Here is a 14,155-nt window from a genome sequence, read left to right as displayed (position 1 = left end):
GGCGTATAGTTGATGAGTTCGACGAGTGATACTGCTAGGTCAATTATGCTGTGTACGATTAGAGTAGTTGTCGGAAATGAACGTTGAATGTATGTTTCGGTGTGGTGCAGCAGGTACTAGTGATGCGGTAGTGGTGCGGCAAGTTGCGGCAGTGACGCGGCAAAATACCTGAGCCCAATTCTTGTGTCTTATCTGAAAATTTAGCATTCTCGGGAATCCAGGTTCAGTTATTCTCTTCAGTCCCTTTCCTGCCCAATACCTCCAAGCCAGACGACCTCTTCATATACTAGCAGGTCACTCATCACCGTGAAATTTTCGTGAACGTGTCCACTCTAACTCCTAGCTTAGAGGCCTATTATCGAGAAGGAACGGAAGTTTACCACTGAGGAGTCGGCGATTTGTTGTAACGGCAGTGAACCTCTTGGTAAGTTTTGGAAAGTATTAACCATGACTATGCTTACCTTGGTACTTATCCAACAGTCGAGATGATTAGCTCTCATGTTGGTCGGCTCTCGGATGACATCCTCCTTATGATATTCAAGCTGGTGCGCGAGGAAGACCAAGCTGCCTTGGATGATTATCTCGAGAAAGAAAATGCCATCATAGGCAGACGTTGGGACGATTGGGGACCAGGTGAATTAGATGGATTAGATGAATTAGATGGTGATTATGAGCAGTGGCGATTCGAGCTAGCAAATTGACTTTTTGCCGGCAATATCACTGATGACCCTCCACCTCGATCAGCGCTCTTGCAAGCCACACGTGTGTGCGAGCATTGGCACTCACTCGTATCCCAGACTCCATCGATGTGGACTGTGCTGGAAATCTCCTTCCGTGAAGGTGCTGCAGCTCTTGAGCACGCGCGGACATTTCTCCAGCGTAGCGGGTCATGTCTCATACAAATCACAATTCTTTGGGACAACCCCGCTTGGATTGTACCAGTATATGAAAATCTGGTTGAGAGGAGTGGAGGAGTATTACCACCCCAATCACGTGAAGAAATTATGGCCGGTGTCCATCTTGGCTCTGTCATTCAGGAGCTACATGCCCATGTGCATCGTTGGCATGAGTTTACGCTCAGGACGACCTCCATTGCCCACACATATCAAGCACTTTCGTTGATGTCACGCCCTTCCGTCCATCCAGCCTGTGGACTAGAAAAATTGCATCTTCAATTTATACACAACTCACGTCATGCAACTCATTTTATTGGTGAACCATCACTTTTCCCCGGTTCAGCGCCTCCCATCCGCGATCTTCTTCTTTTTGGCATAACCTGGGCCTGGCCATCATCGTCCATGCTATCGTCCAATCTCACAAACCTCCGGATCCATTATGATACCCACATGAATGAATACAATTCACGCGCGGGGCCTGAAGCAGAAATGTTGTCGCAGCTCCTTGGCGCACTCATCAACCTCCGGACTCTGGCGCTCGAGGTGAACCTTCAATCTTTTGATACACACACCATCAAGTTGCCTCGTTTGCATAGCCTGGCTATCAAGTCGCGCACAATCGACTGTTGGGGCACGGAATTTCTCCACAATGTTCAAATGCCTGATCTTCGGATCTTGACCTTGTGTGTGACCGCAGAGCAGCTTGACGACAGTATTGAATATTTCCTTGATGAGTTGGTCAATCTTACCGATTCTGAGGATCCTCTGGAGCTGGATGAACTCCACCTCTTCAATTTTGCACAGTATGTAGATGCTGGGTTCCTTCATCGCCTGTACACCCAGATGTCCAAGGTCAAGACATTGACATTAGGACCAGGGGAGGACTACAACAATCTCGTGCTGGCAACGGCGCTGCTCCCCACATCCAGCAGACTGCAAGATCTCCCTCTCCCTGGACTTCAGACACTTGTTGTGTTTGATGTTCCAAAACAACTCATACGGTGCATCGTACTAGAACGCCAGTCGCTTGCTGGTCCGTTAGAGGAGCTTTACTGTAGTTACCCTGAGGGCAACGAGACAGATGATTGGCAACTTCAAGTCAAGAAATTCTACCGCATTGGTCACCTGAAGTCCACCCATTACACTGATGTGATTGCCAGGCAGTGGACATGTTTAGTCTAGTGCCTCATTCACTTACAATGTACGTAGCCTACCGCCTAAGGGGTTGAAAAACATTGTAATCCAGCCAAACTCATCTCACAGGTCAATACGAGCAAGTAAATTTGGGGCTCATTAATCAGTAGTGATAGATAGGACCTTCGCAGTGGCAATTTATGGTGCCCAATGATCGCTGGTGATTTGAGCAGAATTCGTCTATACCCACCGCTTACCAGCAACTTTGGACGCCCTCTAAACATTGTCCAATACGCAACTCCTGTATACACAGTGCCGGAGTTGGCTTCTGGGTGAGAATTGGATTCCTATCAGCAGACTGTCTGGTGAGCGATGGCTTGTACGCTTATGTTGACGGGAGCAGAAGCCAAAAAAGATAAACAGGCCGACTGACCAGGAATATTTGCCGTTGCAGGACAACTCGTTTTAATCCAAAGATCCTGACGGGCTTCTGTCGCGTCATGGATCATCTGTTATACTTGAGACCTTCCCGGCGCCGACCATGTCTTCAAATACCAGTATAAAACAACAGACGCCAGCAGTCATTGCACAGGAACAAGGTGTTGTGCACCTGCCTGGGGGAGGACCATCACATGTTCGAGGGACGGCTCGCTACGACCATGGGACTTGGAAAGCGGCGCACAGATAGGTGAGGACTGGCGAGATGGCAGGAAAAGGAAAGCAGCGGTGTGCAAATGACATTGTCTCCAAACAACAAGACTGTTGCCAGCAGAAGTCAAGATGAAAGTGAAATTATGGGACGTCGAGATTGGAAAGGTCGTCACAAAATGGACAGGGCACAGACATGACAGTGTGCTGTGAGTGTACTGGAGTGTGAATGCTAAGCAGCGAATCCTCGGACGGCAGGACAGTCCCCGACTCCACTTTAGTGGAAGAGGGTTCTCTCGCAAGGAAATGACTATTTCTCTGCAAACGGACCCGTGGGTGTGGGAAAATATGGATGTGGGAAAATGTGGGTGTGGGAAGATGTGCGCTTGTAATTAGTCGGTGGTCGATGTTGTGGGTGGGAAAGCATCGCGCTGTCATTTTTCCTTTTTCTTTCTCCAACAAAATACTTGCAGATACACTGAAAAAGCACGCACTGCGGCAGGCACATGTTGAGTATAGTTCGTTTGTTTCATTCAATGCAGTATAGCTAATGCGTGTTCAGGGTTTTTATTACAAAGATGCCTTGTCATTTGGCTCGAGTCCTTGATGAAGGACACTGTCCTCCTTTCGACGAGCCCCACGATGTGAACAAATATCCCCGTTATTATGATGCACTCTATTATCCACGATATAATCTTGCGTTTTTTGAAACATCCGAACATTTTTGTACATGGTTGAAGTCTTCGCTTAAATCTCATCCTCTGTGTTGCTCGACGTGCCGCTGGTCAGATTTTCATGGTTGTGTTTCGTACGACGGCGTTAGTATCACTATATGCCATCAACAAAAATCATTGACCATGACGCCAGGTGAATTTGCAGACGCGAGTTACCGTCATTGTGTTGTCTTTCGCAAGCTTTCCTCTCGTGATGCCCTCTCTGTCGAGAAGTGCCTGCCTTCGAGGCTAGACGCCTACCCTACATGGTTCTATTACAGCGAAGAAATTCAAGAGCAACATTTATCGGTCCTTCTGGATGGTGTCTTGGTTGATTGTGTTTCTCGTCTCTCTGTTTCGCGAGGAAAAACGAAAAAGGATCGCATGCACGCGGTGCTACATCATTTTGCTGCCACCCGACTACGAGTGATGCGTTCGAGTAAGGATCAACTGCAAACATTACTTTCCCGCACCCCAGTCGTTGCAGAAGGTAGCCAACTCGTTCCTCGTTTGGCAAGGTACTTCGGCGATATGTATGGAAAACCCGTTTTTGAGGCTCTGTGTCGACCACCGCACCCACAGGTTTGTGTCTTCGATCCTGTCGACGTGCCGAAAATCAGTTGGTCTGCTCTCCCGATTACACATTTAGTCCAGAGGCTTCATAAACTGACTATTGAAGTGCTTTCAGATTGTATACATGGTCTACCTTCGAAGGGGCGTCCGTCGATAAACCGCCGCTCACGTCAGAAGACTTGCAATGGTCTTGCTGTTCACATTCGCGATCGGGTGAATTTCTTGCAATATATCGGTCCAAGTACGGTGTGTGATATCTTGCTTTGTTACCTACCATTGTCTCAGCCTTGTCATCAGTTAGACGAGGAGTATATTCTGCAAATCCTGTCGTTTGAATATGGATCTGCTGTGGTGGAGCGTCTTGGACATCAAATACTTTCTCAGCCCAAACCGCGTAGAGACAACCCCCGCGATGTCAACGGTTCTCGTATATACCAGATCATGCTGCAACATATGCAACTTCTGCCTTGCACTAAGTACACTCAGCCTGTTTTCGTGGACTCGCTCAAGGATAGGAAGAGGAAACGAAAGGCCGCGGACGAGACGACGGGGCAGTCGCCCACTAAAAAAGGTTCTTTTACCGGTGTGCCTGACGAGGACGAGTTGGAGTATACTATGGTCGAGTAGGTTCACGCGATTGTCTTTCTTGGTGGCCTTTTTTTTTTCTTGGGCTCGATTCTGCCGCTCGAACTGTATAAATGACCTATACTATCTTGTTGTTACGAATATCTGCGAATCGTATCTTGTATGTGTTTTCTTGCGGAGTCGGGGATTGGCGCCCGCGCCGCTACGATGAGAATCTGGGATCTCAAGAATGGAGAAACAGTCCTGATAATCAAAACCGAGCATGTGTCTGTACACCGTAATCTACTCACGCGACAACACAAAAATTGCGACGTCAAGGATGGACGAACCAGTGATATCGATCACCGGCACCACACTCAAACACGATTGGACAGTTTGGAGCTTGGCCTGGTCGGACGCAAAGAAACCGGCATCCGATTGGGATGTTCGACACAGTCACTTGACAGCAGATGTCGGACTCGGATGGGGAAGGTGAGAAGCTTTACAGTACTATGTTCGTTCCATGCTGAAGTTGTTGCTCTCAGATTTGCTCCGTAGTGCTTATCAGTGGTATTATTGCTTCCTACGCATTATCCTCGTCCATTTAAGTGCTGAGTGGAATAGAGAGGTCCATGTACATGTAAATACACTACCCACATACAGTTTATCCTGTAAACATGATGCCCCCTACAGAAACGAAATAATAATAATAATATGATATTGGTATTTAAGGGAGTGGTGATGGTGGGAAAAGAAGAGCCGCAGGGGTAATACTAGCTGCTTCTTCATAGGCGAAGCGACCCCCACCCCCCAACTGGGTAGGTGTTAAAGAGTCAAAGGTCGGACACAACTCGTACCATTCCTCTGTAAAGCAATTCAGCCATAGAAATGCTGTCTCCTGAAATATGACCTACGTGGTACGGGGTTCACATGTGCAGCGGTATCTGAAGGGCTTTCCGCCATTACTACGGCAAAACCGCTGGATGCGAAAAATCAGTCATTTCTTTTACGAGGACGTTCAAAGACATACGCATCGAGGTGCCAGTCAATGTGGCTTTTGGTTCAAAGTTAGTACTGTTCATGATGGCTCAAAATAATAATAATAACACACCAATGCAAGAACCACGGGCCAGAATTGTCGGTCGTCCATCGTATCACCATCTGTTGCCCCGCAGTACCAGCGCTTACCACATCACGGCGAACTGGGTTTACATAATTGAAGGTACTACTTTCTGCGCTCTGTACGACATCGAATGAGTGCTGATGACCATCATCAGTACCAATCAAATATGTCATCGAAGTCAAGGTGAACTTACCCCATGAAGGTGTATGGGATGCTGGTATAATATAAATCAGACACATAAGCATCAAAGGAAAGGAAAAGACGCACGGGTCCACCTGGACCAGATACTATTTTCATTGTCAACTCCACCACTTGGTTGGCTTTTAGAGGGATCACACTCCCGTTTGGAAGTAGATTAAATGGATCTACACCACTGAGAATTTGTTGTAGAACAGGAACGGTGGGTGGTTCGAATGTGGCATTATTGACAGAGAAGAATCCGCCGAGAGAGGTAATCTGGAGGTCGAGGTTGATATCTGCGTTCCCGTACCCTGGAATGCCAGGAGCACCGGGATTTATTAGAGTATGTAAGTTGGTCTCTACCAATGGGTTCTGGATTGTCGTCTGGACCGTGGTCGGGTCGACCTGCGGGGCGCCTTGGTAACGCAATATAGCAGAGTTCGTTCCTCCTTCGAAGGATGCACCCGCCAAACTAGGAAGACTGCGTATCCAGTAGTTATCCACCGGCTGATTGGCTACCAGAACCACAGAATAGCGCTGACCCGCAAGAATCTGGAGTTGATCTACAGGTAGTGGGTCGGTCAGCTGTCCATCCGCTTCGATGATGGTGAAGTTGTGGCCATCGATGGTGAAATTGAAATTAGGGTCGCAGGACATTGCGACCAGTCGCATGCGGTATCGCTTTCCCTGTTCGACGTTGATCACAGCCAGGTCAGACGCGGGTCCGCCTGCATAACGACCCAGTCCGTTGATAAGCGAAGAGTTGGCGTCGGTACCTATGATGTGGCGCAAGACAGGGGCTACAACGTGATACCTAGTGACACTGCTTTAGTCGGGTACGTTACCAATGTACCTTAAACTCACCAGTCGGAAAGTGTGATTACGGTACTTGCTGGTAACACATGATGGTCAGAGGGTTCATAGCATGCACGGACGATTCGCTCACCATTGTCGACATCATACATGTATGCCAAAGGGTCATCAGGGTCATAGATAACCAGGGCTCCTCTCAGACCATCGCACTGTCCCACAGGTCAGTCCTCCACCACGCGAGTAAAATGCGAGAGCTACTTACATATTGGACGGAGTAATGACTGTGATACCAGTAAGTACCTGCTTGGTTCGGGGCGGAGAAGTTGTGAGTAAAAGAGTTGTTCTGTGCAATCGGACATTGTGTGACGAAGGATGTCCCGTCGGCGTAGTTCGTCCCATTTTGGAAGATACCATGCCAGTGCTGCGGCAAACAAAGTGAGTCAATGAAAGCGCGGGTGATTGGCACTGCTTACGACACTGGTACTCTTGAACATCGTCTCGTCTGTGAGCTCGTTGACTACCTGAATGGAAAAGTTATCTCCCTATTGTGAGGTCAGCACTCGTGCACGTCAAGGACGACAGAAGCTCACCTTCTGGGCTGCAATCAAGGGTCCAGGGAATATGCCATTGACGAGAGTCGCTCTGTTAAAGATGAGGAGCGAGCCCGAGGAGTGTCGTGGCAATAGACTCACGAGCGTTCGAAGCCATCTGGAGCGATAACATTATTACCTATGGTTATTGTGGTTTGTGGACCTAGTACAGCGGGCTGAGAGGATTGTGAACGAGGGTAGGACTGTGAACGAGATACTATAGATGCAGCATTAATCAATGAAAAGAAAGAAGCAATTAGGATAGGAGTAAGCATCGTGATTATTCACGATAGGCCGCAGTGCTCGCACCCGGGAGAGTAGTGGGATGTAGGATAAGATGATGATGCAAGAAACATACCCCTCTCAGCTTTTATCTTGCAGAGGCAGCCTGAGGTATCCCGATTCAAAGCAGCTGTACCTCGACTAATGACGACCGGCGTGTAATCCCTCCATAAACAGTTGCTCAGCAATTCCCAGCACTTCATGCATTTTAATTTCAATACTGTACTGCTCTTAGAGTTAGCAACTACCTGCCGATACATTGAAGAATGGTGGCGTACCATACTTGTGTCACGAAACCATGACTCGGAGAACATAAAATAAGTCAGATGGCCAGGACAGCCAGACGGCCGCAAATGTCCCGTAGTAGTGGCAGTGTCAGGTTGCCACATCAGTTCAAGACAACTCCTCGAGCATAGTAAAAAAAGAATGCAGATGGCTAGTGCTAGTCAAACATGCCGCGCGGGAAAATCTGACTAGATTTTGTCTGAAAGGAATGATCGCACGCTATATTATAAGGGAGCTGAGCACTAACCTGTTCACAACTTGGAACTGAACAAAGCAGATATGGATGACATCTGTGTTAGGCAGCGTGGATAATTATAATGGTTACTCCAGAAGGACAAGTATCAGCGCGGAGGTTTTGTGCTTGTCTACCTGACACTGTCGCAGTGCGACGGAAGGAAAGATCTGAGGATCAGGCAGTGATCAGACTGGATTCTGGAAAAGAGTACGCATGTGCCTTCATTCTCATTCAGCAACGATCAAGAGTTTGGTGCACGACGGACCAGCTTGAACATCGATGCTAAAGTTAGACTTAGATGCATTAAAATAGGATGAGGGCCTGGTTGCCGCAGGATGTACTAGAGTGCACTAGTGATGGCTCTATGAACCTTGGCAATGACCGACTGCGCGCTAGACGCTCAACTGTCTCGGCAGAGAATTTTGAGGAGAGGCGGCCGGCGGCGACAACTGCTTTGATGATGGTTGCATTATTGAATGGTACAAGTCGGGCTGAATTTACCAGCTATGCATATAATGAAATGGGCACTGTGGGAGCTGGCTGATTCCCACGTTAGTGGAGGTATTATCCCTTACGGTCACTTCGTGATCCACCGTGACTAAGTATGACAACTACAGACCCGCTTAGCTACGTCATTCAGTACATTTAACATATTCTTATGATATGTACATCAGTTGTCGTCAACTTCGAGCAGGCAGCGAGGTTACACTTGCCCCCACAATTGCAACCGTTGGTCCAGCTCCCGTACACCGCTACTAGACCACCGAAAACCTATGGTACAGCCCAATAATGGTAGAGGTGTAAAATAGCCATGATATATTTTTAAGTGATTGCCGTTGCGCGGCTGGACTGGAAACCACTCGTAAAGGGGGGCGAAAATACCGAGGTCGGATCAGACAGATAACGTGTAAAAGCGTATGTCGTCTGATATAGGAAGTAGGCGTCGAAGCAAATATAGAGGGGCGGTGTCCAATCTAGTCAGCCAAGTTAGCAGCCCGCCTCGGGATTCAACTGCACAGGTTTGTTTCTTACATCGATATGCGCAGTGTATCCGTCCATCTATCATGCGAACCCAGTATCTGCGTACATGGTACGTCGTAAATGTGAATGAGCTATATAAAGCAACAAATAGTTCAAGTAGGTTTAAGTGTGAGGCGTTGGCTGCATGCAGCGGAAATTGGAACTCGTGCGTAGGCGCTGAACGTGTCAACTCGAGCTGTATTGCGCAAATGATGGTTGCGACAGATATAGAGTCGAGTACTATAGATCAGTTGTGCGCGCGAGGTGCTGCCTATTCTATAGCAAACTGCTTAGCAGCGAAACCCAAGCCAGAAGTGTCCAGCGGAACGTGGCGAAGCAGACCACGTCCTTAGAACCTGCTGCAGGCACTCGTCTGCTAGGATGAGGAAGGGCCTCTTAGCTAGGGCAAGAGGGATGCTAGGTGGCGGGGATGATGGCAGTTTCGAACCTGCAAAAGTTCTCACCAATAGGCTACCGCTACCCCAACTGCGCCGACCATCTCGTTCTGTTTAGGAATGATACTACTGAGCCTATACACCCAGTGGAAGAAAAATTTCCGAGGCACGACTCCAACCGCATTCGGTGACCGGCTAGCTGCTCACGGCGAGAATGACCCACCGGGAGGGTAATTTACAGCTGGAGGAGGGCTAGTGGGGGATAAGAAGCTTCAGATCGTATCTGGTGGCCTTTAGCACATCCAGACCCTGGGCCCACTCACCCAAGGAAGCCCAATCGACCGTTCCCGTACCGACCGGGAATGCGTCTCCATGAGACAATACTGGATGAAAGCCGTCAGTAAAAATGGAAACTGGAAGGCACCAAACGACACGAACATTTACGTTCGAACTCGAAGTTTGGCAGATGGAGGCACCATGCGTTACATCGAGTGTCAAAGATACACAGCGGTCCTGTAGTTGATGCTGCAAATTTTGACACTAGTGGCATTGGTTGTCAAGCCTTAAAATACTAATTTACCTAGGAAACAATTGAGGTTGCTCAATTAAAGAAACCAATGCAATGATCTGGGAACTTATGATGGACAACATAAGTTAACGTGACATTGTATATGAAGCTTGAAGCTTGAAGAGTCAACCGGCTTGGTGGTATTAGTAGGTAGGAAAGGACCAGTAAGGATCACTGTAGCGCCAGAAGAGTGCTAAATTCCCACGATGATCATGGCGCGGATTTACATGATGGGTGCCGGTGATGGATGGAACAGATATGTTCCGAATGGATTTAAATATAGTGATCGGTCTCCAGCAGGCGCAGTTGAGCGCTGAGCAGTGGGCTTCAAATTTGCGCCCTGGCACGCGAGCCGCATGCAGGTAGTCGCCGCTCCAAGGTCATCGGATCTTGTAGAGATATGACCTATTTTATCGTACCACACGAACTGAGCCAAGGCTTCATAACGAGTCTCCTGTGGTGAGATATCTTGCTTCCGGTGCACGGAGCTGTAGGACACCTGGTTAAGCTAGAGCCGGATGAACGAGAATTGCTCAGGACATCTTGTAGCATTTCAATAGTACCGGGCCCATCAAGCTTTAAAGGAGTAGGTTGGGTGCTGGATATATATTCCGGACAAGTTCAGCTTGCCACTTGGGGCAAGTGTGGATGGGCCGAGGATGGGCAGCTATTTAGTTCCAGTAGTGAGACAACACCTCTCAAGTCAAATACACACACCTACACCTCAGCCTCCCATACAGTGTTAAGGGTTCAAACCCGACATCTCGCTCATGGAAATAAGTGCAGAGATAGTCCCAGAGAGAATGAACACCTCTGGAATAGACCTCATGAGCCTGATTCTTTGATAAACAAGCAGAGCTTACCCCCTGCAAAATACCTGAATACCATCGCGTCGATCACTAGCAATGCGTAAGCTAAATGCTCAAGGAATTGAAAGGCTTCCCATAATTTCCAGTATAATGACTAGGACAGACTACGAAATATTGGTTTCGGACATACATCGTAACCAAGACTGTATTCAAAATCACGAGTTCGACAGTCACGTGGCACGGGCTTGGTATGGGCAGCATGGATGCGTCATCAGCGCTGTCAGCGCTCAGCCGCAGTGATTGCATGACAATACCTATGGTATGTGCAATTGAAGTCCTTCCCTTAATACATAGCCTCGATTCTCGGAGAACCATCAGAAAATCGTCATATCAAGGTGAGAGTTCGAGTGCAGCAAATTCTGAACATTCTGAACCTCCTTCAACATCGGTGTCAACCCACGCATCAGGATCAGTGGTATCTTCCGATATCAAGTCTTTTGGCTGACGTGAGAGGTCAAGCGGGAAGAGGGGTCGTCGCGGGCTTGACAGGCGTCGCGAATGATAATGGGTCTTCATAGAAGGACCACGGAACACGTCTTCCAGATCATTTTCTCGTTCTGCAGGCTTTGAGTTCTGGCTCTCCCTTCGACTGAGCGAACCTTTGACTTCGTGCAGGTGAGCTGTCCGTGCCAAGCGTTTGGTAGATTTGGGAATGATGAGTCCTGTTGATGAATGCGAGTTTGTTCGCACCATATGGGCGGCGCGGGGGAGTGTGGATATCTCCGTGGAAATAGAATTAGGTATGCGGCGGGTGGGGGTGCGGAGTGTAGAATTGGCAAATGGAGGGCCGGACCGTTTTGTAGCGGTGGAGCCGCGCGGGGTGGATCGTTTATCTGCGAAGGTAGTAAAATGCGGAGGTCGGCGTGGAATAGGATCACGATCGGAGGACCGTTGCGTTCGATGAGACGGAAAGTCTACAGGAGAATCTGGGCCTGAAGGACGACCCTTTTTAGGGTCAGATCTCTTGCCGACAGGAATCTCAGGACTGCGATTTCGGAACAGCATATTATTCGAGCCAAGGTCAGCGTTACTGCTAGCGAAACTTAAGTTGCGCCGGCCCCATTCTCTCGCAGAACGAGTAATGAGTTGAGGGGGTTCTATGGATGGTGCACCTCTGGTTAAGCCAATGAATACAAGCACTGCCAGAAGTAGGCAAAGTTGTGCGATCCCAAGACGCTTTTCAAGTGTAACCTTGAAATATCATGAGCAACCATTATCATTTTCAGGACGTGGAAGCCAACCTCTTCAGCAAGATAGTTTACTCGCGAGAGTAATTCACTGTGTTCGAACTCCAGACGAAGTCGCTGTCTTTCCCACTCGTGAACTGTGCGCTGATACATTTGTGCCTGTATGCGACTCTGAGAGATGTATGAGATAGGTCGTTCAAATTAGCTCTGGTGGAACTCACGGCGCTCTGCAACCTGCCAACATCTTCACCGAGCCTCCTGAGTACTTCACGTACACCAGAGGTCTGCTCCTCCACATAACGTGCATACAGGCTATGATTTGCCTCTAGGAGAGTCAGTCGGGTCATGATTGTGCGGTATATTGACTCTCCACCTGATCCGACGGGTGGAGGGATAGATAATGTTGGCAAGGCTGTCGCCAGCATGTTCGCAGATGGGCCGTGATGAGATGATAATGATGAAGATTGCGATAAAGATGCTTCGATACTAGAGGTATGCGGGAGTTCTGAAGAGATTAGATATGGGGATTGTGTAGACGTGCTCTCATTAGGCGAGAGGGATGCTGTAGAGGATATGGCGGTGTCGAAAGACGCAACGCTCGTCTCGGAACTCAATACAGATGTTGAGATAGCGGACGAAGTAGGCTGCTGCATGATGGCAGAGTCGGTAGGAACAATGGCCGGTGAAGATGCTGTGGATTGAAAAGAAGAGTTGACCGAGCTATACGTCCGGTTCACCACCTTGGATGCCTGAGAGCTACTTAGACTCATATGTGCCGTAGACAAGACCTTGGTTGTTGGAAGTGGGGTATCAAGAGGATACGCAGAAGGTATGTTCCGAGCCTCGAGCTCATCCATAAACTTGTTCAGTTCAGATCCCCCAGAATTGATGGGCAGGGGCTCCGTAATGGAGGAAAATACTTGAGCCTGAGCTCGGGCGAGTTTATGACTCTCTTCTTCCCACATGTCCCACTTCCATTGTTCAAGATGGGTCAAACCATAGACCCTAAGAAGGGAGACAGGACAGTAATACTCATGTCCATAGTGTGAGTGAAAGTCGATCCGGATGTACCTGTAGAAATCGCGCAGGGTAGTTGGCGTGTGGAAAGACTGTACCTTGGTCAACGGCAAGGTTTGAATATTGGGGAGAAACACGCGCCTGCACACCACGGACATTCTTTCCCTTGTAAGTACCCGCCAGTACCCACCCGTCATCAGACGTCGTGTAAGTCTTTGCAACCTTCACCGAAAAATCCTTGAACACTCCGCTGAAGAACTCGAAGTTCGCGAGTTGCACGGTGTCAATTCTAATGTCCTCGCACAACTCTACAACCACGAACTGTTCCTCCTTGCCTGTAGAACATGGCGAAAGCATATATTTATCCTTTTTTGATGATAGAATGGACGAAGGAGACTTGGCAGAGCGATGAGAAGTGTGTACGCGTGCAGAGCAATCTAAGTTTGCATAATTGAAACGGTCGGTGATAGGTACCCTGAAATGAGGGGAGAGTGCCGTTTCCGGGAGGTATGCAGACGTGTCCGGCACAGTGACATTAGTTTCGTGGGTAGTACTTGACTCCGTGTGTTCTAAAGCTTCAATTTGGAGATGAGCAGTTACCCGAGGCTGGGTCTGCGACTGCGGTTTGGATTGGTACTGGAACTGTTTAGACTTCCACTCTTCAAATGAGAGCAGGACATCCTCGACATCATCTGGTGGTTCTATTGACGGAGGTGGTGTCAGGCAGCAGAGAGGCGGCTCAGGTTGCCGCTTGCGATGTGCGAGAACTATAGCGCGAAATGGGTCATTCTTTGAGGAGGGAAGAGCGACCGAGATGGCAAAAGTTGACGAGGTAAGCAGGAGAAGGAGCAACGTCTTGGGCAGTGCCGTGAAAGAAACCATCAATAAAGTTTCTGACAACCACAGCCTTTTAGGTCTTCCAAAGAGTCAAAGACAGCTAAAGCGACATGGGTGCTTCCGATAAATAGTTGTAGGAAGTCTAAGGAAGACGCTATTTGATCGCCACGTCGGCGATTCTGAGAAACACAATAAGTATTTCGGTCGCTGCCCCTGGGCCTGACAA

The 14,155-nt window shown here is 48.5% G+C and overlaps 5 protein-coding genes across 5 annotated transcripts; 3 read left to right on the top strand and 2 right to left on the bottom strand.

Annotated features, from left to right (window-relative positions):
• Positions 1-485: 485 nt before the first annotated feature.
• HD556DRAFT_1451241 (uncharacterized protein) lies at positions 486-2,117 on the top strand (the record flags this gene model as incomplete). The annotated part of the gene is made up of 3 exons (XM_041307916.1): positions 486-663; positions 745-2,045; positions 2,106-2,117. 3 exons carry the CDS (start codon positions 486-488, stop codon positions 2,115-2,117), a joined length of 1,491 nt encoding a protein of 496 aa, XP_041152414.1.
• A 1,776-nt stretch (positions 2,118-3,893) lies between these two features.
• On the top strand, positions 3,894-5,046 carry HD556DRAFT_173979 (uncharacterized protein). Its single transcript, XM_041309800.1, has 3 exons — positions 3,894-4,014; positions 4,080-4,210; positions 4,262-5,046. The coding sequence occupies exons 1-3, from the start codon at positions 3,927-3,929 to the stop codon at positions 4,589-4,591; spliced, it is 549 nt and encodes a 182-aa protein (XP_041152413.1). The 5' UTR covers positions 3,894-3,926; the 3' UTR covers positions 4,592-5,046.
• A 358-nt stretch (positions 5,047-5,404) lies between these two features.
• On the bottom strand, positions 5,405-7,286 carry HD556DRAFT_1425158 (Cupredoxin; the record flags this gene model as incomplete). The annotated part of the gene is made up of 9 exons (XM_041304603.1): positions 7,235-7,286; positions 7,118-7,186; positions 6,907-7,065; positions 6,778-6,853; positions 6,696-6,723; positions 5,919-6,645; positions 5,640-5,788; positions 5,559-5,582; positions 5,405-5,507 (listed from the first exon to the last, which is right to left on the bottom strand). The coding sequence occupies exons 2-9, from the start codon at positions 7,136-7,138 to the stop codon at positions 5,405-5,407; spliced, it is 1,287 nt and encodes a 428-aa protein (XP_041152412.1). The 5' UTR covers positions 7,139-7,186; positions 7,235-7,286.
• An 832-nt stretch (positions 7,287-8,118) lies between these two features.
• Positions 8,119-9,685, top strand: HD556DRAFT_1314660 (uncharacterized protein; the record flags this gene model as incomplete). The annotated part of the gene is made up of 8 exons (XM_041300977.1): positions 8,119-8,243; positions 8,349-8,515; positions 8,711-8,812; positions 8,970-9,055; positions 9,083-9,126; positions 9,169-9,309; positions 9,339-9,427; positions 9,570-9,685. The coding sequence occupies 8 exons, from the start codon at positions 8,119-8,121 to the stop codon at positions 9,683-9,685; spliced, it is 870 nt and encodes a 289-aa protein (XP_041152411.1).
• A 1,271-nt stretch (positions 9,686-10,956) lies between these two features.
• On the bottom strand, positions 10,957-14,154 carry HD556DRAFT_172995 (UNC-like C-terminal-domain-containing protein). The gene is made up of 4 exons (XM_041309798.1): positions 13,234-14,154; positions 12,297-13,184; positions 12,130-12,246; positions 10,957-12,079 (listed from the first exon to the last, which is right to left on the bottom strand). The coding sequence occupies exons 1-4, from the start codon at positions 13,972-13,974 to the stop codon at positions 11,219-11,221; spliced, it is 2,607 nt and encodes an 868-aa protein (XP_041152410.1). The 5' UTR covers positions 13,975-14,154; the 3' UTR covers positions 10,957-11,218.
• Between the last annotated feature and the right edge of the window lies 1 nt (position 14,155).

This window comes from Suillus plorans (assembly GCF_016647745.1).
Source record: "Suillus plorans strain S12 chromosome Unknown HD556scaffold_124, whole genome shotgun sequence".
Lineage (NCBI taxonomy): Eukaryota > Fungi > Basidiomycota > Agaricomycetes > Boletales > Suillaceae > Suillus > Suillus plorans.
This window is presented reverse-complemented; position numbering and strand designations above follow the sequence as displayed.